A 26284-nucleotide genomic window follows, 5' to 3' on the forward strand; every position below is an offset into this window, starting at 1 on the left:
CTAGGCAGACAGTGTTGGCCACTGTCAAGGAGAGAGTAAATGAGTCGTGTGCTTATGATTTGACTCTGTGCCACCATTTTTGTCTCTTCTGCTAAAAAAGTGCATCTTTTTCAAGGATGCACTTTAGTTCGGCCAAAAATGATGAACTATGTGAGGATCATGATACTGAGACTGCATACTACAGTGGGGTCATGTACTGGCCAGGAAGACAAATTATCGTGATTGTCATGTTTGATCTTGTAGCCCTGAAGAAATGCACACACTTATGTGGTGTCTCTGCTTTCTCCGACATGCGCTGGGTGTGTTTACCTTTGACTATACTTCACTTTCTTTGGGATCCACAGCAATGGATATTTTTCTTCCTTGTCTTCAGTTGAGAAGGCAATTTCATCCATTGCCTGTTTTAGACTGACTGACATATCCTGTTGGATTAATCTGTTGATCCTAGAGAAGGATGTGTAGTATATGTTACAAACATAAGAAGCTTCTGTCCCAGCTGCATTTTTAATTTCAAGAAGCAGGTAAAAATAGACTCTCCACCTTTTCATGTCTGTCAGAGCTGCTACTCTATCCCAAATCAACAAGTATACTTAAGAAAAAAACCCCGGATGCTGTGAACTCAGATACTGTATCTGATCATGGTGCCCATGGTCTTCTGCAAGACAGGAATATAAATGATGTGCCTCTGCCATGCAACCTGGGAGCAGCCCACCTCCCTTGGGGGATCTGCCCAGGATGGCCTCCCCTCTGCTCCCTGGGGCACACCTGACCAGCAGTTCAGGTCTGTCTGGGCAGGTCCTCCACTCAGCTCACAAGCTGCTTCACCCCAAAGTGCTGCAGAACCAATTCCCAGCACACTGGAGAGGGCAACTCAGGTCTTGCAGATGGTCTAAGCTGTTTCACAGAAGTTCTGGAGTTGCTGTTGGTCAGATGTGATGAGCAGATAGTGGACGGGTTGTTCTCATTAACAGGTTGAACATTTCCCCAGCCTACAGCAAGGTATTCTTGCTCAGCATACTCCCCTGTTCTCAACTCCAGCACAAAGAGTTCTTTTAATAGGAGCTTCTATTTGGCTTTGAGCACTGCCTTGTCACACATCCATTGTGAAATATTCCATACAGCACTGCAGAGCATGTGCAGGTGCCAGCTGCCAGCTTGGTCTCAAGCCAGGAGTCGTGGCCTGAACCCCGCTATACCAGATGCTTTCATGCCCCACTGTCCCAGGATTCACCATTCCCTAGACCTGTACTTCAGCCAAGGCAGTCATCCTCTCCCATTCCAAACTCTTTCCTGGCTGCACTAGGCACTTACCCTATCTTCTCAGCATGCATGCTGAACTGTTGCTCATGGACTCTCAAAGCGGCAATTTTCTGGTGACAGGCACCACAGAAACTCTTGATTTGCAACAGTGTTTTGCTGGTACAAATAACTGTAGGAAAAAGCTTGAAAATGTGACACAGAAAATACAGTGAAAAAGCCAAAAGCATATGTACAGTTCCTCCTTAAAAACACCTACTGATACTTAAACCCACCTCGTGATCTTTACAATATTTATTTCATCTTTTGTACATCCACTGTTTTTGAGCATGTGAAGCTGTTGGGTTTGCTTGGCTCCTTGCAGGTGGAGCTCAGTCCTTTCACTGCTCCCTCATAGCTCCTTGGATCATCACCCCAAAGTATTCACTCTCAGTGCTCACACTGTCCAAACTTCCCTCCTCATCATGGACCGCAAGGCTTTGGCAAGTCAAGATGAGGATTCCTTCTAATTGCTCTGTCAAAGTGCAGGTCACAGAGATCTCCCTCTGTTTAAGAAGCAATTTTCCTGTTACAACTGGCACTGCACCACAGACCTGTAGCCCGCCAGGCCCAGTACCCCCACCTTCACTCTCCCGGGAGTCACCAGCTCCTTAACGCCGGGAAAAGCATGCGGATAGTGGATCGCAGCTCTGGGCGGGTTCTAAATTTGAAGGATTGGACGTGCGTCAGAGCTCCCCTGGCCCGTTTGGTCTTTCATCCTGGTATTACCATCCCCATCGCCACAGGAATTCTTATTGCCTCCCGGTGAACCCCGGCCCGCTCGCTGTCGGGGCGAGCCCCGCTCGGTACCGGTCGGAAGCGCTCCCGATCCTGCTGCGAGCGGGCGGTGCTCGGCCCCGGCCAGGTGCGGGCGGCGCGGGCCGGGCCGGCACCGGGCGGGGCGGGGGCTCTGCGTCGGGCCCCGCGGCCCGGGGGGGGGCGATGCGGAGCGGGGACGGCAGGCGGCGCTGGGGAGCGCGCGGAGGCTGCGGCGGCGGGCCGGCAGCGCTGCGAGAGCGCCGGGGCTGCGGCGGCGGGGGCGGCAGGGGGCGGCGGTGAGTGCGGGGCGGTGAGCGCGGGGCTGGGGGGCTGCGATAGTAAGGGGGCTCCGGCGCTGTGCGGGGCGTCGGCGGGGAGAGAAAGGGGTGGCTGTAGCGGCGGAAGCAGGGGCGGCGGGGCCGGGAACCGCGGCGGCGGCGGACCTAAAGCCGATCCGTCCCTTTCTCGAGCGCCGTCGAGGCGGCAGAGCCGGAGCGGCCCCCGGGGCTGGGAGGGCGTGGGCGCCGCACCCACCTGTCCCCGGGAGGAGCTCCACGCCGCGCCGCCCCCGCGGGGCTGGGAGCGGGGCAGGGGTCGCGGCCGCGCCGCCTTCCCGCCGCAGCGGCGCGGCCGGGGCCGGGCTCTCCCGGCGCGGGACCCTCTCCCCCGGCGCGGCGGGCGAGCCGCACTTTACAGACGGTCCCTGGCCGCTGTCCGCAGCGCCGCGCAGGCGCCCCGCGCGCGGACGGCCGCGGCGGGAGCGGAGCATGGACGGGACGGTGAGCGCCGCGCGGCCCCCCCGGCCCGGCCCCGCCACGCACCGGGCATCCGCGGGACGCCCACGCCGGCGGTACCCCCGGGCCGGGCACGGACCCCGGGCGATGCCGCTGCTGCTCCGGCCCGGGCGCTACCCGCAGGTCTCGCCCGGCCGGGAGCCTGGTGGAGTCCGGGCGGACCCGCGCGTCACCGGTACCGCTCGGCGGTGCCTCCTTCCTCCGCTGCCGGTCCCTCGTGGAGCCGCGGCTGGAACACCCTGGCGGCTGTCGCGCCGCGCTCTCTGATCTTCCCCGCGGACTCGGCTGTAGGCGGTGCGGTGCCCGCCTGGCCCCCGCCGGGTGTCCCAGCGCGGGCCCCGTGTCCGCGGCCGAGCCCCGGCGGCTTCGCTGCCTTGCAGCGGTTCGCTCGGAGAGGCAGGCAGAAAGAGGGAGCCCAGTGCTCATTTACCGCTCACGAATGTGGGCTGCAGCCCCCCTCGGGAGGGTCTCTTTTAGCAGGGACTGACTTTACCGAGGGAGACACTACCGCTCCTCTGGATTTCCCCATTCTGCCCTGACACGGCCCATGCATCCTCTGGAGAGGAGGGTCCTCTTCTTAACACCCTGTCCCTGGAGACACCCCAGCGGTGCCCTGCATCTAACTGACTGCTGTCTCTGGTGCTCCAGGAACAACCAGCCTTCACACAGGAGATGGCAGCTTTTGAGAGAGAGTATTTGACTCGCTGCCTCTAAGATGCCCTCAGTTCTGTCTTCAGAGGGAGATACATGGTCCAAGATACCCTCTCAGGACTAACAGATCCGTGTCTGTGGGAGACTGATGTTCTGCATGGCCTCCTGGAATATCTGAATTCCCACGCATGCCAACCATCTCAATTTGGCACCAGGCATTTGCTGCTGGAGATTGCTGCTCCTTCCCTTCCTCCTGTTCCCTGAAGCCTGAACTCTTCTCCATTTCCTCCATCACCGTGGCCTGTGGAGGATCGCTGAGTGCAAGTTGCTGCCTGGACAAACTGAGGTAGAATTGAAATGGGGGACTGAGGAGCAAGCAACGTCATTCACCAGTCAGCATGATCTGGGAGAGTGTACGTTATCCTTGCCTGGTGCTGTTGGCACTGCCCTTCTTGAAGAGACTGACTTCCTTCTACCCCTCATTCAAGGCAGTCCTGCAGCTTCTGAAAATAACCTGTTCCTTGGTGTTGTCTCAGGAGCCATCAACCATCTGCTGTTTTCCATGGGGACACCACCAGTGAAACAAACCCGGCTTCCCTCGCTGAATCCCCTGACCTCTCTGTGAGGAGGAACGGGCAGCTTGGCCTTGCCTCTAAGGCAGGGTGAGGACACAGCCTTTGCTCTCCTCCTTTTCCTCAGCGCTGCTGTAAGGTTCCTTTCTGTACCTCGTGTACTCTCCCTTCTGACTTCCTCTCCCTCCACTGTGGTGTTTTTCTCAGCCCCTGCGTGTCTAGGCTCTGTCCTTTCTTGACTACAGCTCTGTTTCAGCAGAATTCACCTTTATCTTCTTTTTGTCCTTTGTTCTTCCCTTTTCCTGACCCCACTAAATCCAGAGCCTTGGTCCTGTCCCTGGTGGAGTTACCCACTCTACTCATGCTGCCTGGCACTGCCCAGGCTGGCACTGCAATGTTCATACTTCACTTTCTTGCCTATCCATTCTTTGAACAGCTGTTTCTATCTGCATGTCTAGGTGTGAGCTTATGCTTGAGAATGCTGTATGTGCTGGTGCTCACACCTGTTCTGCTGTAGTGCTGCTTTTCTTCATCAGCTACAGTATAGAGCCATCAGGAGCAGCAGGGCTTTGTATGTGGAGATGCAGCTGGCTCAGCCTTTCCCATGGAATAGGTCCTTTTTCCTTCTTAGCTTGGTCCTTCTTCTTTGGGACCTATCATAGCATGCAGGCACTGAAGCTGCCTGACTATGCCCTAAATCTGTATGATCATTAATTATTCCACTCTGCCACACTCTCCCTATTCTACTGGGGCAGCTAACAGTGCCTGATAAAATGCTGGAGTGTTCTGGTAGGAGTTGATTTTGAGTTAAGGAATTGATTGTTTTAAGGATGAAAGCAAGCTATCTTGGTAAATGTTCCTAAACTGGCCTGCCTTCACAAGGTTGAGAACATCTATGTGAGAAGGTACCTTTGCTTCTTGGGACAGGCAAATTCCAGGGGTCCACTCCAATCCTGCCTGCCCTGTGGTTCTTAGCAGAGCCTGCTCAATAGGTTGACAGGTTATAGGCAAGCAGTGACCTTCGTGTTCTCTCCAGACTCCACAAATACAAGCTGGGTCCTGTTGAGAAATTGAAGAGCCCACATGGATGGGCCAGTGCCTGGGCAAAACTGCTGTCCTGGCAGCCTGGAGATGCACCTATCTGCATAGTCTCCAGAGAAGTCCCAAACCACTATGTCAGTCTCCTCTTCCCTTTCTTGCTCTTCTCTCCCCCTCTCTTTTTTTCCCCCAAATTGTGCTGCTTATGAAGTGTCACATGGGTTTATGCTGTTCTAGGAAATGCTATTTTTATTGTATGTTAATTCCCTCTCACCCAGTATGTACTTTCTCTTTTCAGAGCTGGATCCAAATGCATCCTCAGCCTGCTGTCTTAGAGCTGTTCCTGCTTAAGGTCAATGAGAACATCTCCTGCTAATTCATCATGACATAATACCTGGTTTCCTACTCCATCCACAGGATAAGTCTCTTGCTTCCTCTTGGTCTACACAGATGTGACTCCAGGTGTTCAGCTGCCTTGTCTGGTACAGGTAGGTTTTAGCTCTTTGAAAAGTGACCTGTTTTAGTCAGGAAGGTTGTGTCTGTGCTTTGTACTGGGGATGGAAAATGTTTGCCTTTGGGCATATGGGAAATGCTATGTTGTGATAGAAATCCTAAGATGCCAGCTTGCTGCTGCTGACATAAACTGGTCATCTGAATAGCCAATTACTCCCGTGATAGTTTGTGCTAGTGCTGGCAGGAAGATGCTGATCTGGCAGAGTGGACTGGCTCAGCGGAAGTGACACTGGAGGATGCAGTTGCTAAGAGGAGTATTAGTTGTAGTAGTAGTAGTAGTAGCAGGTATTCTTTGTGGTAATTCTTTACTCCATTTGCCACAAGTAAGCATGATTAGTTCTTGTCAGGTGCTTATTGATCTGTGGGGTTCCACGCTTCTCAGTGCAGGTTCAAACTAGCTCTTCCCAGCTAGGAAGACTACTTCAGTACCTGCTGGATGGGTATTGGTCATATCCATGACAGGGTTCTCAAATCTGCTACTCACATCTTCATTTTCTACCATTAGTTATATTCTTCTTGTTGCTTCCACTGTGAATATCCACCTGTCGCTACCTGTCTGTTTTCCCAGCCGGTACACAGCATGCCTTTAGGGGACTTTTGTTTTTGCCACTCCTGGATTGGTGACTTCTCACCTTTCACAGCCTGCACAGGTCACCTCACTGGTAGTGTAAATTGTGTGGTGGAAGAAATGCATACTATTTTGCTTTGGAAATAAACAGCCTATGTTATAACAATTCTCACTGGAACTAGAAGGGCCTATGTATGAAAACACCTTCCGTTTTTTGATGAAGATAAGATGTTAATGTTAACATTCTTTATCACTCTTTATCACTTGGCACTATCTCCTTGTCTAGTACAGTGTTGCCACAGTGGTTTCCAAGCAGAGTGCTTGGATTAACACCTGGAATTTGGTGGTCTCTCCTTGACTTGAACAGCATTCCAGGAGCTTATCTTTTCTGGAAAGATGCAGCTGGAGGAATTGAATGGTTCTTAATTTAAACTGTAAAGGATTAAGAGATCGGGTGTTATACAAGGGTGCTTAGCCAGGTTTTGCATTTTTATAAAAATGTCCTGGGTACATGGAATCAAGCAGGTATCTACAACTTATGTGCCTTTTCATCTAGCTCACAAGGTTGCACTGTGTTCTTCACAGTGTTTTCATAATGCAGACACTGGCTAATAGGTCTTGCTCAGGGAATGTTCCTCAGAGGTCATCAAGTGAGGTGTGAATTGACAGCCTGACATGTCCTTGTCAATTGTTTCCAATATTCACCGAGTAAATGTGGAAGTGACAATGACACTGTCATTTCTGTACCTGGATGTCCTTTGAGAGCACTGGCAGCTCCATGCTGGACAAGAACCTCATAAGTTTTATGGAAAGCTGTTTTAGTCTTCCTTCCATTTTTTAAAAAACTCTGCATTCATAGGTTTCAGAGTTTGATAGACAAACTACCTTTTCCTTTCTGGCCTCTTACAGAACACACAATTGGGGATACAAGCATCACAAAGTCACCCCAAGACATTAGCCTTCTCTGTTTTCTGTACTGGCACGGAGGCAGTATCTGTGTCTATCTGTGATCAGTGCCCAAAGCAAGGGATAGAAGCATTTCTCTCAATGGAGCTAGCCTTAGCTAGCTTGAAGGCCTTAGCTAGACTGAAGAATTTGCCTGCTCCAAGAATGTCAGTGTAAGATTCCATTCAACATTGTATCTTTTACCTTTTTACCCCCAAATTTGGCACACTTACTCTCTGCCTGTGAATAAATTTTTACAAATTACTTGTTTAAAGGTAGTTGAGCTCCTTTCAAGATCCTAAACTGGAGAAAAGAAAACACAATTTACCAGTTATATATTTTTATATTTACAGGCACAGCTGTATTGAAGTGGGAAATCCTGTAAACTTAACTTTTCAGCATGTGGCCTTTAATTTGCAAATATGCTTTTGATGAGCACCTCCTCTATGGAGACAGGCTAAGAAAGTTGGGACTGTTCAGTCTGGAGAAGAGAAGGTTGTGTGGAAGTGTCTGAAGGGGCTACAGGGAAGCTGGAGAGGGATTCTTTGTTAGTAAGTGCAGTAATAGGAAAAGAATTAACGGGTACAAATTGAAAGGGCAGATTTAGGTTAGATATTAGGAAGACATTTTTTACTGTGAAGGTGGTTAGACACTGGAACAGGTTGCATGGGAAGGCTGTGGATGCCCTGACCCTGGCAGTGCTCAGAGACGGGTTGGATAAGGCCTTGAGTGATCTGGTCTAGTGGGAGGTGTCCTTGCCCAGGGCAGAGGGGCTTGGGACTAGTTGATCTTTAAGTCCATTCCAACCTCTTAATGTTTTATGAGTCTATGATGTGGAAGAAACTTGACTTCACTTGCTGAAATTGCAAGGCCCTACAAAGTATGATATTAAAAATTTAGAAATTTATTAATTTTAAAGATTTAAACACATCATTTTCCCCTGGCAAAATACTATGATTCATGGCAATGGCAGAATTTACAGTTCAAAGGTGGTGTCTACATGGAACAGAAGAGTTGTGCTTGCAGCTGTCAGACCAGTGGGGAATGATTTTAAAATGTTACTTCCAGATTGTTATGCTTTCCATTTTCATCGTAGAGAGAGGACATAGTGGAAGGTTACTTAAGGTGTTTTATTCTTGTTTGTTCTTTGAGATCTTAGGGATAACCACATAGTAACTGAATGGACTGGCAGGCTGGTCACAGTGGACAGGGGCCAACCTGAGCAGTTGCAGGAAAAAGTACAAAGCTCATTCACTGTGGGTCACGGAGGGATAGAATTGTATGGGTTGGAAGGGACCTTCACAGATCACCTAGTCATGTTCCAGTGTGTCACCTCACTCATTGTAAAAAATGTCTTCCTTACGTCTAATCTAGAACTGCCCTCTTTAAAACAGCAGTTTAAAAGTGTTGTCCCTTGCCCTGTCCTACAGGTCTTGGTAGAAGGTCTCTCTGTGCCTTTCTTATAAGCCCCCTTTGAAAGGGGCTGAAAGGCTACAAGGAAATCTCCCTGGAGCCTTCTCTTCTCTAGGATGAATACCCTTGTGTCTCTCGGCGTATCTCCAGAGTGGAGGGGCTTCAGCCCTCAGAGCATCTCTGTGGCCTTTTCTGGGCTTGCCCCACCAGATCCACGTTTGTCTTTTACTGTGGACCACAGGTGATGTCTGACAAGAGCAAACAGGAGTAATCCCCCCCACCCCACATGCTGTCCCTACTGTGGGATCAGCCCAGGACACAGGTTGTTTCTGGGATGGCAGCCCATGTGTCCAGGATCTGTTCCCCCAATAAATGAAATGGAGAATTAGTGATGACCAAAATAGAGAAGGCTGAGGTACTCAACTTCTTTCCTACTCAGTTTTCACTTGTAATTGCTATTCCCAAATCTCCAGAGTCCCTGAATCTCAAGGTAGAGACTTGAAGGGGAGCGAAGTCCTGCCCACTCTAGGAATAGATCAGGACCTAGACCATCTGAGGAACATGTACATACAGAAGTCCATGGGATGAAACATACCAGGGTCCTCAGAGAACTGGCTGATGGTGAATCCTGTCTCTGCTTAGTAATCTGTATTCATCAAAGAACATCCCATGACTGGAGAAGCCAAAGCCATGAAGCCAGGTGTTGATCTACATTGATCATAGTTGTTTACACATTACTGGATCTTATGGCTAAAATAAACTTTTGGATCATGTGACACCCATATTTTACTTAGCACTTAGATTTCCATTGGTCCTTACTGTTAGCGTTATACCTTCCACAAGAACAAGCTGGTTAACCATTGGAAATTCAAATGCAATATACTGCTTGTAGATCTTCTATCAGTGGAGGATTTAAGAAATTGGACAAATACCCGTTAAGAAGGGTTTTGGCAGATGAAGGCTGACTTGGGGCAAGGAAGGATCTGAAACTCTAAAGGCCATGCCAACCCCTCTGCTTGTTCTCTTAATGCTTAGCATTCTTGTATGAATGAAAGTCTCTAGTCCAGTGTTATCCGTATGTAGTTTATAAGTAATTCTTGTGCCAGTTTTGGGCTTGGTAGTCCAGACCTATCTTATTAAGGGAGTGAACCAGGGTGGACTGCTAAGAGCAGCATGCCTAGATCTCCCTGGGATGTGCACAGACCAGCACAGACTTAGGGACCAAGGCAGTGTGCCCTGAGACAGGGCACCTAAGAAACACCTGCTGTCATAACTTTGGTGTGGGCTGTCCGGTACTTTTAGTCTCCACCATCCTCTGAAGTAAACGGTGGTGTGTGTCTTGTGGACATTTGACACATACAGGTTTTGCCAAGTGGTTTACAAATTCGAGAAAACTGGATGCTCCTTATCTATTTACTGCTTTTTGCATCTTCAATGTCTCTTGGCAAGTCCTATGTCAGTTAGTGCCCCAGGCTGGCTATTTTGCATAAAAAATATTTCATTCTTTTTGATCTTAGTCCTCCATTCCTGTTGGTGATCCTCAAGTTCTTCTGTTACAAGATAATGTGCTCCTTTCATCACAGTGACAATTTCCGTTCTGTATATTCCCTCCCCCCTCCTCTGCAATATCAACAGGCACTCTGCTTCAGTTCCTCTCCATAAGAGGATTATTTTGTACCTAGTCTTTCTATATCTGTACGGTTATAATTCTGCTGTATGCTTTTAGAGATGTGACCAGCACTGGCTGCAGTGTGATAAAAAACCAGTACTGACTGATACCATGTTCTGTAATGTCTTCTGTCAGGCTCTTCATAACTCCTTCCAATTTTATTTTCTGAGTGAATGCATCTGTTGAGCGCTGCAGCTGTCCTCACCTGTTAGTATCTTTAACAATGTAAATTGCACACAAAGCTGTAATTAGCGGAGTCCTGTTTTTTGGGTTTTTTTTTCAAGACTTAGTGTGTAAGTGTGCTACTGCAGGTAAGGAGTCAGCGTGTCTTCTGTAGAGACAAACATATGTGCCCCATGGGTCTGTTATGTTCTTATTCTATTATCCATTGTGTCCCTGTTTTATTAGGATTAGAATTCTTTGATAGGTCACGTAGATAAAAGTGGGCTTGTCAGCATATTGCATTTCACTGTCTTGAAAATGGCTCTCAGCCAGGTTTCTAAAGAATATAAAAGCTAATAAGGGAAACAGATAGTCAATAAAGAAAACTCCTCATAAGCAGTAAGAAAAAGCAGTGACTCATACAATGGTTGAGGTTGAAGGGCCCTCTGGAGGTCATCAAGCAGAAGTGGTTGCCCAGGACCATGTTCAAACAGCCTTTCAGTATCTCCAAGCTGGGAGACTCCACAACCTGTCTGGGCATCCGGTCACCCTCACTGTAAAATACTATTTGTTGATGCACCAAGGGAACCTCTTGTGTTTCAGTTTGTGCCCATGTGCTCCCATCAGGTATTTATATGCATTAACGAGCGCCCCTCTGAGCCTTCTCCAGACTGAGCAGTATCAGCACTCCTCGCCTTTCCTCACAGGAGGGATGCTCCAGTCCCTTTGTCATCCTCATGGCTGTTCTCTGCACTCCCCAGTATGTCCATGTCTCTCTTGCACTGGGCACAGCACTCCAGCTGTGGCCTCTGTCATGCTGCAGTAAGGGTAAGGATCCCCTCCTGTCACTGTGGCCAGTGCAGCCCAGGTGCCCTGCCCTCGCTGCTGCCTTGTGTTCCACTCAGGGCCTTTTTCTGACAAACTGCTCTTGGACTGAGCGGCACCAGCACGTCCTGATGCCTGGGGTTCTTCTTCCCCAGGGGCAGTAATTTGCACTTCTGGGTGAATTTTGTCAGGAAATGTAAGGGTATGTGCAAGGCAAGAGTACACCTCTTGTTCATTAAGGTCAGGCAGTCAAGGAGGTTCCCCATGCAGAGGGGATAATGAGTAAACAGGGAAAGTGCTACAGAAGAAGAGAGACACTGTTAGGCTGTTAGTCAAGGGATAATGGTCACAAAGCCCAAGAGCAGACTTCCACTGACTGATGAGCCTTTAGGAAATTACAGGCATAGCTTTCAAGAAGTCTTAACTGGATTATTGCAATCCCTGGGACACTGGGAGTTGCTGAAGGTAGTGGCTGTAGAAGGATGAATAAATGTTGAGTTTCTGTCCCTTTTTGGCTCCCCATTGGTGCTCAGTGTATGATGAATGATTTCCAAAGGTCTAAGTAATGAAGCAACAAAATTAGATGATAATGTGACATTAATTGGCCCAGTAGAACCTAAATCTGTCTCTTAGGATTGGGGAAGAGTGTTTAAAAGCTGGATGATAATATGGCAGAATAAATTCCAGGTTGATGAATCTATATGTAAAGTGCATAAAGAAAGTAAACCTACCAATGTGGCCACATTGTTGCTAAAATTTTCTCTTTCGGCACAGGAAAGAAATCTTGGTATCTTAATCTCTGTAAGCACGAGCTTAACAGTAGTGATTAAAATGGAAAATTCAGTGTTAGATGTTACAGAAAATTAATTAACAAAGCTGAAGTTACTGTTGTAATATTGTATAAATCCACGGCTCTCTTATATACTGAAGAGAGAACGGAGTTCTGTATCCCTCAAGATGTAGCGACTAGTAGAACTAGAAGAATTCTAGAAAAAGTGATTAGAATAGTGAGAGGTGGAGAGATTTCCATCAGAGGAGGTATGTGAAAATACTTTAGAGAACTGATATACTGAGGCAAAAGTGCTAGAGATCATCAGCCACCACTGAAGAAAGGCAAAGCACAAATGAACTTAGGATTTATAGAAGATACAGGCATGTGATGAAATTATGAGGCAACAGGCTTAAAACCAGCACAAAATATTGGGGGTGTTGGGGTATTTTTTTCAGACGAACATAAGCCCAGATATGTCCAGGTGGGCAGGAGACCGGTGGCATCTGACTTGTACCAGCAGCGGTGTAGGCACAGCCCCAGGGCAGTGCCTGTGCTGGCACTGCTGAGCCACCTCCAGTCCTGGGCCCCTCACCACAAGAAAGACATCGAGAGTCTGGAGCATGTCCAGGGCAGGGAACAGAGCTGGGGAAGGGTCTGGAGCCCCAGGAATGGCTGAGGGAGCTGGAAAAGGGGCTGAGCCTGGAGAAAAGGAGGCTCAGGAGGGACCTTGTGTCTCTGCACAACTCCTGACAGGAGGGGACAGCCGGGAGGGTTGGGCTCTGCTCCCAGGGAACAGGGACAGGAGAGGGAATGTCTTCAAGTTGTTGGGAAATATTTCTTTACTGAAAGAGTTCTGAAGCCCCAGCACAGGCTTCTTAAAGGAAGTATCAGGGTCACCATTCCTGGAGGAAAGATAAAAGACATGTAGACATGACACGTGGGGACATGGCGTAGTGGTGGATTTGGCAGTGCTGGACTTATGTTGGATTTGATTATATTGAAGGTATTTTCCAACCTAAATGATTCTGTAATTCTGTTCTGTGATTCGTAAGTGGTCTGTGCTCCCCTTCATTCTTAGGGCACTGCACTGCATTCACACAGTAAATTGAGGTACGGGGGGGAGGTCGGGTCCCTCTGCTGCCAGAAACCAAGCCTGCCAAGCCGCCAGGCTTCCCCATTATGAGGTACTGATCCTTTGAGCCCAGTCTCTTGCTGTGTCTCTTCCCCACATCAGGTGGGGTGCAGCAGGCCCCTGTTTCAGTTGACACTCCTCCCCAAATTGCAAATCCAAAGCATCAGTGCAGTCTTTTCAGAAGGATGAGGAAAAGGCTTGGGTGAGGGAGGAGAGAGGATGTGAAACGGGTTTAGGCGTCACCAGCAGTGCAGTGGGCACTGCATCCGGCAGCCAAGGGAACTACCTTGCTCCTCCTGCATGGCTGCAGCGCAGATCCCATCTCCACACAGGTGCCGCGATGCACGACCTCTTGCTGCTGAGCGGGCCGAGGCCGCCGCAGAGGGGCGGTACGGACCTGCCAGGACCGTGTCCGTGCTGACCCTGGCTGTGCGGAGCTGCTCCCGCACCGACAGCGCGCCTCGGGAGCACGGCAGCAATCTGCTGCCCTGGGGCCTCCAGTGAACGCAGCCTGCTGATTTTGCCGACGTGTTCTGCTTGAAACTAGTGGCGAAGACAGAGGGGAGATGGACGCTGCCTTTTGCCAACCAGCTTCTCTGGAAGTGCAGTTCTAGACCACAGGAAGCTTATGGAGAGGAAGGAATCATGTTCATTTCACATTACATCAGTGAGAGTAAATTGAAAGAGCAACAGGACAACAGGAGAAAAGACAGGCATACTGAGGTGTGTAGGTTGGCAGTGTCATTTTAAATGTTGATATCAAAACCAGATATTAGGGATAATCTGACATATTACAGCAAAATGCTTAAAACATATTCTGAAAATAGGAATGGGAGAATGATTTATGTGCTTTACTAGGGGAGGTGATTATGACTGTATAAAACTCCTTATGATCTTAAAGATGCTGAAACGCTTTGGGCACCGTCTCCAAAAGCAGTGGCTGTCTCCTTGGCAACAGGAAGGCATCTATCTGTTCCCATGGCAACGGACTGGAGGGGTGCTCAAGGAGGGCTTGTGCGGAGCTTGTCAGCGAAGGCTCCCAGCTCTTTGTTGCTCCTCCCTGGAGCAGAGGCTGTGGGCACATTCAGGTGCTCTGATCCTGCAGCTGGCAAGGAGGAGTGAACTGGAATAGTGTGGTACTGTTCCTGCTGTCTGTGTAAAACAGATTAATTGTGCAGTGTTGTTTCATATGGGAGTTCCTTCCTCTGTCCCTAATTGCCAGCATTAAAGACTTCTTTGCAGCTCCCCATGAGGAAAGCAGATTTTTTGCTGTCTAGAGAGGCATCAGAGAGTGTTTGATGTTGATTCTTTCACAGGCGTGGACAGACAAATCTGAAAAACAGGAAACAAGATACATGCAAGGAGTCTGCATCTCAGCAGCCCTTTCTGGTGTCTAAAAGGAGAATTGTGCAGAGACGCTGACAGGCCTATCTGCACTAGAGCCACCACATAAGGGCTGCTAATAAAGTAAGCAAATTATGTATAATAGGCACCACTTCTAAACCCACTGTGATACTCTTCTAAGGGAGCCAACTCATATTTAGCACCAGAAGTAGGATTGAAGCATGGTTTGATGTTTTTATCTTTTTTAAATACGAGGCATGAGATGCAGAAGCACTAGTGGAACATTGATAATTTCAAAGTGATCAAATGGGAAAATTATTTTAGAAGCAGCATTTTGAATGCATTTCTATGTATTGTGCGTAGGTATTACTAAGCAGTGTTTGTTCTAATTTTTTTCATCAACAGCCTGCTTTTCATTCCTGTAGCTTCTTCCTAGTCCTGCATTAAAGGATAGCAAAATAGAAATGCATTACTTACCTTCATTATCATACTGTTTTGCTCCCTAATACGTACCTTTTAAGGCAAAAAATACTTTCAGTTGCTGCTGCTGGACTGGCATACATGCTTGCAGGTAAAGGCACTCCAGGTAAAGTTTTGTCCTTGCCTTTTTTCTGCTCCAGTCTCCACGCTGTGGTTCCTCATATGAATTTACTATGTGTTGATTGGGCAAGTTGATTGAATTGTCATGCTTAAGTCTTTCTTGAGTAGAATCATAAAATCACGGAATGGTTGAAGTAAAAAAGTACCGCTTGAGATTGTGTGTTCCAACCTCCCATCTCAGAGCTGGGTTAGCTTGAGCAATTTGCTGAATACCAAGTTCAGTGAACTTCTGATATCTGCAGTGATGGAGTGAACTTACTCTTTGGGCAACCTTTTGTTCACCTGTTGTGTATGTCCATCTAGTTTAAACGTTCCCTAATCTTGTCTTCCTTCACTGACGGCAAGTCTTCCTTGCTCCAGGTTTCCTTACTGGTCTTAGAAGCCTGGAATTCCTGACAGCCAGTCTTGCCAATAAAAAAAGATGCAAAGAAGGCATTCAGTACTTCAACTTTTTCTGTGTTCATTCTCAGCAAATCCCCTTGCCAGTAAGCCCACATAATTCTCACATGTTTTATACAAATATCTCAGTGCTGAGATATTTGTAAAAACCTTTCTGTCTGCCCTTCATGTTCCTCACTGGATTCATCTTCAGGTGGGCTTTTGTTATCCTAATTGCATCCCTGCATGCTTGGACACTGTGTCTGTATTCCTTCTGGGTCACCTGTCCCTGCTTCCGCCTCTTGTAATGTTTCAGGTCAGTCAGGAGCTCCTTATTCATGCATGCAGTCTTGCTGCCGCTTTTGATTCATTCCCTGCCTGTGGGATGAACCAGTCTTGAACTTGGAGGAGGTGATCTTTGAAAATCAACCAGATCTCCTGGAACTCTCTTCTTTCCAAAGCCATAACTTACAGAATTCTTCCTAGAAGATACTGAAGAGGCCAAACACTGCTCTTTTGAACTCTAGGGCTGTGATCCTGTTTTCTACCCGGGTCCATCCTCTTAATGCTCCTGACATATCATCTCATGGTCTAGCCAAGGCTGCTCTGACCTTCACATTCCTGACCAGTTCTTCCACGTCCATCAGAGCACCTCTCTTTGTCTGCTCCTCAGTTGCCCATGTTAGGAGTTTATCTTCAGTGTGACCCAGAAGCCTCCTGGATTGTCCTGGACTGCTTGTGCGCTGCTGTTGTCCCTTCAGCAGATACTGGGGTGGTTGAAGTCTTCCATGAAGACCAGAGACTGTGGACATGGGGATTTTTCCTGCTGTCTGTGGTCTCACTACTTTTTCCTCAGCAGGTGGTCTGCAGCAGACACCTACCACGGTTGGTCTGCCTGATAACTCTGATCCTAACTCTGGTCTGTGAGCTCTCAGCTCATTCTCTGTCCATCCCAAGACAGAGCTCTGTGTGCTCCAGCCACACGCTTGGCTGAAGGGCAGCTCCTCCTCCTCACCCCCAGCCTCCCTTCCTAAAGAGTCTGTCTCCAGCCATCACAGCACTCGAGTCCTGTGAGTTGTCAGTAACCTTGGAATTCAGTGCATGTTCAGGGTGAAAAGGGACCAGAGAGTGTCGCTGACAGTGTGGATGTTTGGAAGCTTTCTGGAGGAGGGAGAGGTGGGCTGTTGGTCTGGGAGCAGATACAGCACTGTTGCTTATAGGAATCGGGAGAATATGTCTCAGCTTCATCAGTCTGAAGACAGTGACTGAGGGTGGCCTTCTGTCCTCCAGCCAGAGGCAAAAGGCAGAAAAAGCGTTTCACATGTTCCTGCTCTCTCAGATGCTTTGCTGCAGGGAGACTGCAACAAGATCAGGAACTGAAATAGTAACTGCTCGAGTTATATGTGGTCCATTCTTTGCCAGCTGCCAGACAGAACAGTAATTTTCTGAGGGGGTTCTTCAGGGCTTTGTCCAGTTTGAAATGCCAGAGACCTGTTGTTTCTGCAGGCAGGCACGAGGGTTCACAGCACTGGTCTTTTGACAGACAAATGAAGTTGAAGTGTAAGGGAAGATCATATTCCTTAAAATAAGACCATAACAGGAGAGGGGTGTAGGTCTGCAACTGATTTTTTGATTAAATAATTCCTTACGAGGAACGGTGATTGTTGACTCCTTGCAGCACTGTGGAAGAGACAAGGCATCCTGGGGTTGAATGGCAAAGTAGAAGCAGGGCAGGTTAAAATCAGCAAATGCAGAAGGCCGATGGGATGCAGAGGGATGCAGAATTGGGCTCTTATCTAAATGCAGTATCTATAATGCATATAGACAGTTGCAGAGCAAATTTTTGCTCGTGGCATTCTAAGGGGATTTAATCTGAATGAAAAAAGAAGTACTTGCCAAGTTCAGAAGAGACAGAATTGTGTTTTTGTGATGTGCAACAGCAGGAGCTTGAACTGGGGAGAGGAAAGATTGCCTTGAATAGAAGGAGGTGGAGAAACAGAAAAAAAAAAAGAGTAACTGTCAAAACATAATCAGCCAAGGGGAATAGTTGCTAAAGATCAAATGCAGCAGAGAAGGAGTAAGTTATGTGATACACAAAAGAACCTTTTCTGAAGAACAGGAATATGATAAGCTTCTTTTGTGTTGGAATATTTCTTAGCTCCCTGTATTTCTTATTATTGGAATATTAGTGATTAACTTTCCATTACATAAACTTCTCACTAATTTTTTAAGTTGGTTTTATGCTTGTTTAGATTAGGTAAATACCCTACTGGATATTAATTAATATTAACTAAAGGGATTTAAAGAAATACCATTTTAATTTTCATAGTATCTCAGATTTACAATAACAATTTAGAAAGCCTTTCTCTCTATAACCTTAGCAGAAATGTATGCATTATTATTTGGCATCATATTTGTAATTAGCGTTTGGTGTTGCTGTATCATATGTATATATACCAGCTTGGCTGTATATGCTGATATATATGTCAGAACACTAGGGAATCTCTTTGAAAAAGGAAGCATAGTAATTTCCCAAGAGACAATAAGGTAGTTGAAATCCCCCACAAGTGTGTTATTTCTATGGTTTCAAGTTGCGGGCTGGGTATAAATTGATCAGAAAACAGGTGCCAGGGATGGGGTGCACAGGGTAGGAATTTGGTGGCTGTTCCAAACAAGTGTAGCCAGACAGCTGGCATGCCTGTTGGGATGACTGGTGTTCCCTGTTCTACCATGCTCCTTCTATTTCCATCTGTTAACTTCATCTGTAAACTGTCAAGGTCAAAGACTACATTGTTCTTAGCTGTACCTCCTCATACTCTCAGGCACCAGAAACTACCGAGTGCCAAGAATAGGAAGGATTGTGGCGTGTGACAGAGAATGTGACACAAAGTACAACACTTAGCTCTTCTCTCTCTGACAGTTCGTGGCCATGCACAAACAAGCCCCTCTCCTGGAAGCTCTCCAAAGTTAACTCTGTTTTGAAAAGCACTGAACACCATAATGATTCAACTTAACGTTTCTTCTGCCTGTGTTTCTTCTGCACGTTTTGAAGATGATTTAACAAGTAACTTGTGCCAGCACTTGTATGCCTCGTTGTTCAGACATGCTTTTTCCTGGGATCACTGTAGTGCTTAGCTGTGCACGCTGTGTGCCTGGTGACTCCAGTGCAAAGGCAAGTTGTGGCTCTGAGCTGGGAGCTGCCAGCCTGCTGTGCCTGTGCTCTGGTGAGGGAGAGGAGCAGACAAACCACTGTGTTGTGCTGTAGCCAGACAGTTTCCACTTCTACAATACTCAGTTGCTCAGATGAGCTTTAGTCAAAAACCCATTGTCCATCTGGAGCCCAAGTGCTGAAATCACGTCCCCGTGCCGCTGCTGTGCTCACGGTCCTGTGATTTCATACATGTATTTATGCACTGGGTGAATCGGCGCTGAAAAGATTAGCAAACCATCCTACCTGTCTGCTGCACAGACATAGCACAGTTCTTCTACCTCAGGATTTATCTTCCAGCTTGATTTTTTCCAGCTTAAATCACCTGTCTAACATTTTAGGCCGAGTTGAGTTTTTTATCCTCTCTCCTGATTGGCTGTGAAACTTTTCCAAAATCTTCTTGTGTGTGGATTTAATCTACGTATGTTTTGCTTTTCTCTTTTAGATCTTTGAAGGAGGTAAAAAATTCTGAGTTACAGAGTTCCACCTTGGAGTTCATAGTAGTCACTTTCCTTCCACTTGTTTTTATTACTTGTTTATAACTTTTCAGTAATGTTGCATACAAATTATGTTCCTATTAAGAATTCCAGGCATATGATGTTTTACTACATTGCCTCTAAGTCACACTTGCCATTTCCTGCTGGCTGCCATTGTTTTTTTCCAAAGCCATTATTTGCTGTAATGATGTACTGTTTGAGATTAACTTTTTGGGGTAATCTGTAATTGTTGTAAATATTCTGCCAAATAAAATAATTTTAGAAGACATTTGGCCTTGTCTGGCAATGCAGTTTTTTTATGATCACCACTCTTACTTGCTCTCAGTTCCATCACGTTCTAAGGCTGATGTGATTGTATTCCCCTGTTAATTGTCTTGCCAGTTCAGCTGAAGTGGGAGCTGGATTTATGAGACAGTCCATGCCAAGATTGCTCTGTTTTCCTTCTTTGGTTCTGTGCTTTCTCCAGCCCCCTAGTGCTCAGTTCTTAGGCAGCTTTGCATATGAATACATCCTTCAGTCCACATTTACTTACTATTGATTTGCTTAAACTATAGATACTTTTCAAATGATCTTCAGTGAGAATAGGACATAGTTCTTAGCACTGCTAGTATTAATCAAAATGGACTTTAAATTTGTTTTTCCTGACAAACAAACAGGAAATCCTGTAGGTTTTCGGACAATACAGAAGGGCAAGAGTACTCTAGGCAGATGCACTAGATTCATCCTAAGTCCATGCAAGGCTCAAGAATGATTTTTAAAGAGAAAATAACTGAGCATGAGAAGGATATATGTGGTGTGAAAAAACAGCCTAAGTTTACTAATCTACTCTTTCTCAGATAAGTAATTTTCTACACAAAGGAATCAGTGTCTTTCTTGTCTAGACTTGAGTGAAGCCTTTGATACAGTGTGATCTGAAAATTTGGCTGGCACTCAGAAGACAGGTAATAGCAGAATTGCAAAGCAGGTAAGGAGCTCAGTAAAGAAGACACAAAAGACACTGCAGTTTCTTCAGGATTTGTCTTGGGATTGGTGTAATTTAATATTTTCACTAATGCCCATGGCACAAAAATAGGCAAAGTAATAATTAAATTTGCTGATGATGCAAAATAGGTATTGTTGAAGCATAAGAGAACAGGTTATATGGGAAGAACTGCTTGACTGTGAATTACACAAACAGAAACCAGCTGGTACCTGGTGACAATACAGTGCACAGCCATGCACTTGGGGTCTTGTCACAGGAGCAGGCACTCTATACCAGAAATGATCTAATGACAGTGCTTAAGAAGGAGGAGGAGAAACAGCCCAGTACATCAGTTCACGTTCAAGAGAATGTGAAGCCACCACTGTCAGGATGTTGTGGGAGGCAGCTGTGAGCCTAGCGAGGTTTGATAGATTTCTGCTTGTGAGAAAAGTCTTAATGGCACACAGGCATGTGGCCTGGACACTGGAGGTACATTCTGTCTGCCCTTATTCTAGCCAGGTTAACTGCGACTGGCAGGAAAAGATGGAATTATGAGAAATGGGCACAGAGTTTTAAGAATGCAAGTAACAGTTTTCACTTGTTTAGTCTGACAAAAGGAGGAATGAATGTGGGTGTGACAGGTATGTAGAAATGCTTCAAAGTATAACATTAGACACAAAGGACTAATAAGGACAATGTTGATAAGAGTAAATGAAAATAGCTACATATACAAAACCCAGAACTCAGATTTTTAGCAGCTGTAGGAATACCAAGACTTAAAGTGCTGTCCAATAAACTTTTGTCTGAAAGGTTTATATGTGACATGGTTGCTGTTGATTATACATAGAATCAGAGAACTGTAGAATGGTTTGAGTAGGAAGGGACTTTCCAGTCCAACCAGTAGACCAGGTTGCTCCAAGTCCTGTCCAACTTGGCCTGGAACACTTTTAGGGATGGGGCAGCCACAGCTTCTCTGGGCAACTCGTGCCAGAGCCTCACCACCCTCACTGGGAAAAACCAGTGGTTCCCAGTTGCTGACCCTGTGGTTCCCCTAGCTCTGTTCTGTCAAGTGACTGACAGCAGGCAAATCTTAAAGATGCTCTTACCCAAAACCATCATTGTAACCACCAAATATCATGAAGATACACTTTTTTGACTAGGGGGCAGTTGGTTTGAGGGTAGATGTTGATAGGTCTTTTTCTCTCCTCCCTCAGGATTACCCACCAAGAATTCTTCTATTTCCTTTACTTTTGAAAAATACAAATCTGCATTCCCAACTGTTCTCCTTCCAGGACCTTACTACTAACCTCTCATACTTTGCAGCTCTGCTTTGGCCCTTGGCTAGAGGATGAGGATTGTGGCTGCTGCTTGCAGCATTCTGGTTCTTTGCTCAGATGTTTGAAGCTGTGCACAGCTGTTGCTGCACGCTCGGTGTAAAGATGGATGGTGTGGATGGTGATGATGGAAAAGTGGAGGTAAAGGCATGGTAGAACTAGACAGCTTACCATGAGGTCAAACAGAATTGTGCAGAATTGGCTAAAATACTAGTATTGTTGATGACATAATTCTGATGACTCATTACTTTGTATCCTATAATATTACATATATTATATATATATATTTTTCTGTCTTTTTGCATCTCTGCTGTTGCCTTTGATTACTTTTAAAATAAGCAGGAAATAAGTTTCTCTACCTCTGCACAATAATGTTTGGAACCTTCAGAGACAGATACTTTTCTTTGCCTTAATCCTTCCTTCCCTTCCTTCCCTTCCTTCCCTTCCTTCCCTCTCTCATAGATTTTAGAAACAAGTACTGGAAAGGCCTAACAGAGAAAGAAACCTTTGTGTCACAAAATTTCATTCAGTTTCTGTAGGGAAATAAAGCAAAAGAAACCTCTGGAAATCAGCTGGTCCTTTGTCCTGCCCCAAGTCAGAATCCGTACCACCTACATCACTCTGGATAGATGCTTGTCTAACCTGTTCTTGAAAGACCTTTGGCGACTGGGATTCCCATCCTTGCTGGACAAACTATCCCAGAACATCCCTACTGTCACTGCTGTGCTTCTCCTTAATATATAGCATAAATCTTCCTGGGAGGAATTCAGTCCATTATTTCCAGTAGTCTGGGTATGGGGAGCAGCTCTTCTCTGTATTTGCAGCAGTCTTTTGGACACCTGACAACTGTTGTTTTCTCTTTATCTTGTTTAGCCCTTACAGTTCTTGTCACACTTACTGTCCTTTCCTTAACCATATTGGTTTCCTGGTTTCTCCCACATTTCCTCTGATGAACAGAGCCCCTGACTGCAGAGGTTGGTCTGGATGAGACACTGACAATTCATACCACGACAGAATTGCTCTGGAAGAGCTCCTCAGCAATTCTAGCAAAATTTAATTTTGCAACCTTAAGGAAATGTTGAGCTGGAATAGCTTATGCCCTGGAGAGCTTAGGGGATGGGGAGAAGGAGGAGAGACGAAATGAGGAGAAAAGAAGAATCTAGAGTATTGTTGTCAGTGCCTATGCTGCCACCAAGGGGATGAGAGCAGTGGGGCAGCATTCCTTTAGTTCCTTATCTTCAGGGGATTTATCTCTTTATTTTGTGACAGTGTAGTACTGTTAACTCACATTCAGCTTATGATCTCTCATATCCCCAGATATCTTTCCTGAAAAAAAACTTTCTTCAGCCAATTGTTCCCCATCTTCTCTTTAGATAGTTGTTGAATTTATATCCTCATGTGGAACCTTGCATTGTTTCTGATTGATTGTGGTTTGAAAAAGACAGGACATTATCTCCAGGTCTTCAGTATTTTAATTTTAATAATTTCTTGTAGCAAACTTGTAACCTCTCCAAACCATATGTTGCTAGGAAATTGAATAAGTGTGTTCTCAAAGTACATTATCCATATTGTTAATGAGACTATTGAATAATTCTGAAATCAGGAACAAGTGGACATTTTTTTAGATTGAGCAGAGCCTCAGTCCCGGGATATTTTCTGGTTTCAGCATGTCTGCTATGCCACATTGCGTCAGTTCTAAAACGTTTGCGAATAGTTTAAATTTCAATGAAAAGAGCGATGCTGACTTTAGTGAAACCTGGATGGGGGAAACCACGCCTGCTTAAGGCAATCGGTACCTTCATGTACTTCTGTAATTACCTACAGATCAAAAAAGCGAAAGTAGCAGCAAACATGTCTCCCTGAAACAACAACTTGGTTAATTTCTTTTCTAATTGGAGCATCATAGTTTAACAGCCTGAAAAGCCAGAAAACAGCACAGCAGTTGAACCAAACCACACAGTCGTGGGCTCCCAGCGCCCCAGGAAGTACCAGGGAAGGTCAGCTTTCTCTGAAATGAAATGGTCTGGGAATGTGACGTGAAGTGAGCTGAAAATGAGTATGAATAAAGCCCCAGTGCATACTCAGCCATCAAGATCCAGTGGAGGAACACAGGCCTTGCAGAGAGCCCCATGGAACAGAGAACTTCCAGGCCAGAGATGGCTGGGAGCTGCCAGGATACTTGCAGCAGTTGGGAATGACTTGGGTTTAATCAGTCTCTTTTTGAAAGTACATTGACAACTATTTTCTGCACTTTTATGGGGAAAAAAAAAAAGAAAAAAGTTGGGAAAATAGAAAACTAATCAATTCAAAATAAAATTATATGCTCTTTCTCTTAATCCGGGAAATTACATTCTTGCATGGTAACCTTCACCCTTTTGTGCCAAATGCCTTGCACAGTAGTTTTCCTGGACACTATTGTGAAGGGTTGAAGAATCACAGGAAATGGGTTTCAATCTCAGCTAGGTAATGTTAGGCAATTCACTTCCATCCATTTGTACCATATTTTCCATTTGCAAAACATAAGAGCTGCATGCACTGATTTATTTTTGAAAAGTGCTTGGAGAACTACCACCATGCTAAGTAAGAGCTGAGTTTTTGTTACTACAGGATTTTTTAACTTCTTTTTTTTAACATTTACCCAGTCGATGGCTGCAGCGAGACTGCCGTTCCTTCATTTTCAAGTGCCTGGCCTTGGAATTTGATGTTCAAGGAAATCTGGTTTTGGATGTCGGTTAAGAACATCCAGGTAGATTGCAATATATATTGTATGGTTTTCAGCTTAAATTAGTAACACTTCATAGCAAATGTCCTCCTGTTCCAGAAGGTAATCGGTGGCTACTGATACCGGGGCAACGGCGGCTCCGTGCCGTATCTGCAGCTAAGGGGAAAAATACGAAAACGCTGAACTGCGCAGCCGAGCGCATGCTCCGGCAGGCGACGGGACAAAGGGCCGGGGCGAAGAGCTCCCGCCCGGCCCGAGAAGGGCCCGCTCCCGCTCGGGTCCCTCTCCTCCGCCGGCGCTGCTGCCCCGGGCGGCCGCCCCGCCCCGCCTCCGTCCGCGGGAGGGGTTAAAGCGCTCCCGCCCGCGCGTCCCCGCCGGCCCGCGCTGACCTTCACGGGGCCGCGCCGAGCATGCGCGGGCCGCGCCCCGGGCCGCGGGGCCGCGCCGCGCCCGCCGCGGTTCCGCTCGCCCGGCCCGGCCCGGCCCGGCCCCAGGCAGGCGGATCGACCCGGGCCGGTCCCCGGCCGCCTGCGGCAGGGCCGGGACCGTGGCAGGCGCACGCCCTGCCCGTGCCGGGCGCGCCTTTGCCATTCGGTGCCGATGGTGCTGGCGACGGAGAGCGGGGGGACGCGAGGGGGGACTGCGCGCCGCGCTGCGCCGCAGCCCGGAGCCGCCGCCGCCCCTTCCCGCGCCGGGCCCGTCACGACGGCTGCTAGAGGAGCCGCTGCGGCCCGTCCTTGGTGCTGTTTCACGCGGTGAGGGCCCGCACGGCTCCCCGCGAGGAGGGGGACAGCCGCACGGGCCGCGGCCGGTGATCCCCTCGGCCGGGATTGCTGAGACCGCCGGCCAGTGCGGCACCAACAGCTAGTGCAGACTGTGAGGAAAATGCACGGTGTCTGCTGGGAGCAGGGAAAGGGCTTACAGGATGGGGGCCACCATTTCTGTGTGAGTCTGGGGTCTAAAAACATGGCATATGCCAGTGGATGCTGTCTTGCCAGTTACGCTGGCATGTAGAATTTAAAGTCGTTTAGGTTGGAAGAAGCCCTCCAGATCAGGTTAACTTGACATTTCCTCGTCCACCAGACACAGAGCAGTTGGTTCCAGGTTATGTGTGCCTTTAGTTTAGCTAGAACTTGAGGAATTTTTCTAGCACAAAACAAGGCAAGGCTATGTTGATTTGCTTGGCATATTCCTTCTGAGGGGCAGAAAGGGGATCTGATAACTATGCTCGCCCTCCCTAAATTTCTGTGATTCATAGGGCTGTTGCCATACTATCACTTAGACTGGGGTGGCCCTAAAAATCAGTGGATGTCACTGTCTTCATCCCCGTGTTCAGAAGGCCATGTGACCTTCATGGCTTACCCTTCACTGCTGGTCAATGCAGTGTCTTTTCAGTGCTTGTTTTTATTATTGTATGAGGGCAGAATATTTATTTGTTTCTGATCTGATTCTGTTCTGTTTGCAGTCTTGCCAGAAAATTCACAGCCCCTAGACAAGAATTTCAAGCAGAGGAATAGAGTAAACCCCTCTTGTAACCTGGCAACATCTCGCCTATTGCTTCGTTAAGGGAGACCGGGAACATCGGCCCTTGCGAGCCGCGGGGGCACGGAACTGCCGAGAAGCAGATCAGTGCCCCAGGCCATCACTGCGGGCTCGGCCATCATGGAGGAGCCACGCTCTGCTGTGGAATGGCCGCCGTGCTGCCAGCGCCACGCTCGCCCCAGGGTCACTGAGGGGGTGGGCTGCTGCTCTCTTCTCCCTTCCCCCTTGGACTTCATGTTCCCAGCAGTGTCCTGAGATGTCACACACTGTGGTGCAGGGCTTTGTGTGACAAGCAGTGAGCTGCTGATGTCTTACAGCAGCTGTGGTGTTAATAATTTGTCTGCGTCTGTCAGTCACCTCGGGTCTCTAGAGGATCCGTCACAGTGGTACCAGAGCATCCCGAGAGGGGTCACTGGGGAGAGGCGGTGGGAGTGGAGGGTTGGAAACAAGCCGTGGGAGCTGTGCCGCCATGCTGCCCCCCACCCCCTTCCTGCGCTGATCTCACACACTTTCTTTCCCCTCGCTTCCACATGTTGTCCCTCCCTGTTCCCAGCTCCGGCCTCCCGCTGCTTCTCTCTTGTCCAGAGGG

At 47.4% G+C, this 26284-nt stretch overlaps 1 protein-coding gene across 8 annotated transcripts in view; it reads left to right on the top strand.

Moving 5' to 3' along the window:
* The first annotated feature begins 3319 nt into the window (after positions 1–3319).
* SMARCD3 (SWI/SNF related, matrix associated, actin dependent regulator of chromatin, subfamily d, member 3) overlaps positions 3320–26284 on the top strand; it is a 76536-nt gene continuing 53571 nt past the window's right edge. The window contains exons 1-3 of one of the 8 annotated variants that reach the window (XM_040077921.2): positions 3320–3913; positions 4037–4162; positions 5409–5598. Coding sequence is in view for 2 of the 8 variants with exons in the window: in XM_040077890.2 (XP_039933824.1) it covers positions 25816–25890 (75 nt within the window). In the remaining 6 variants the exon portion in view is untranslated. Of the gene's footprint in view, positions 4207–5408; positions 5599–24821; positions 24909–24970; positions 25099–25618; positions 25891–26284 lie in introns of those variants that run through there. The other 7 variants (XM_040077930.2, XM_040077911.2, XM_058423020.1 and 4 more) reach the window with 7 other exon arrangements.

Source organism: Hirundo rustica, chromosome 1 (genome assembly GCF_015227805.2).
Source record: "Hirundo rustica isolate bHirRus1 chromosome 1, bHirRus1.pri.v3, whole genome shotgun sequence".
Taxonomy (NCBI): domain Eukaryota; kingdom Metazoa; phylum Chordata; class Aves; order Passeriformes; family Hirundinidae; genus Hirundo; species Hirundo rustica.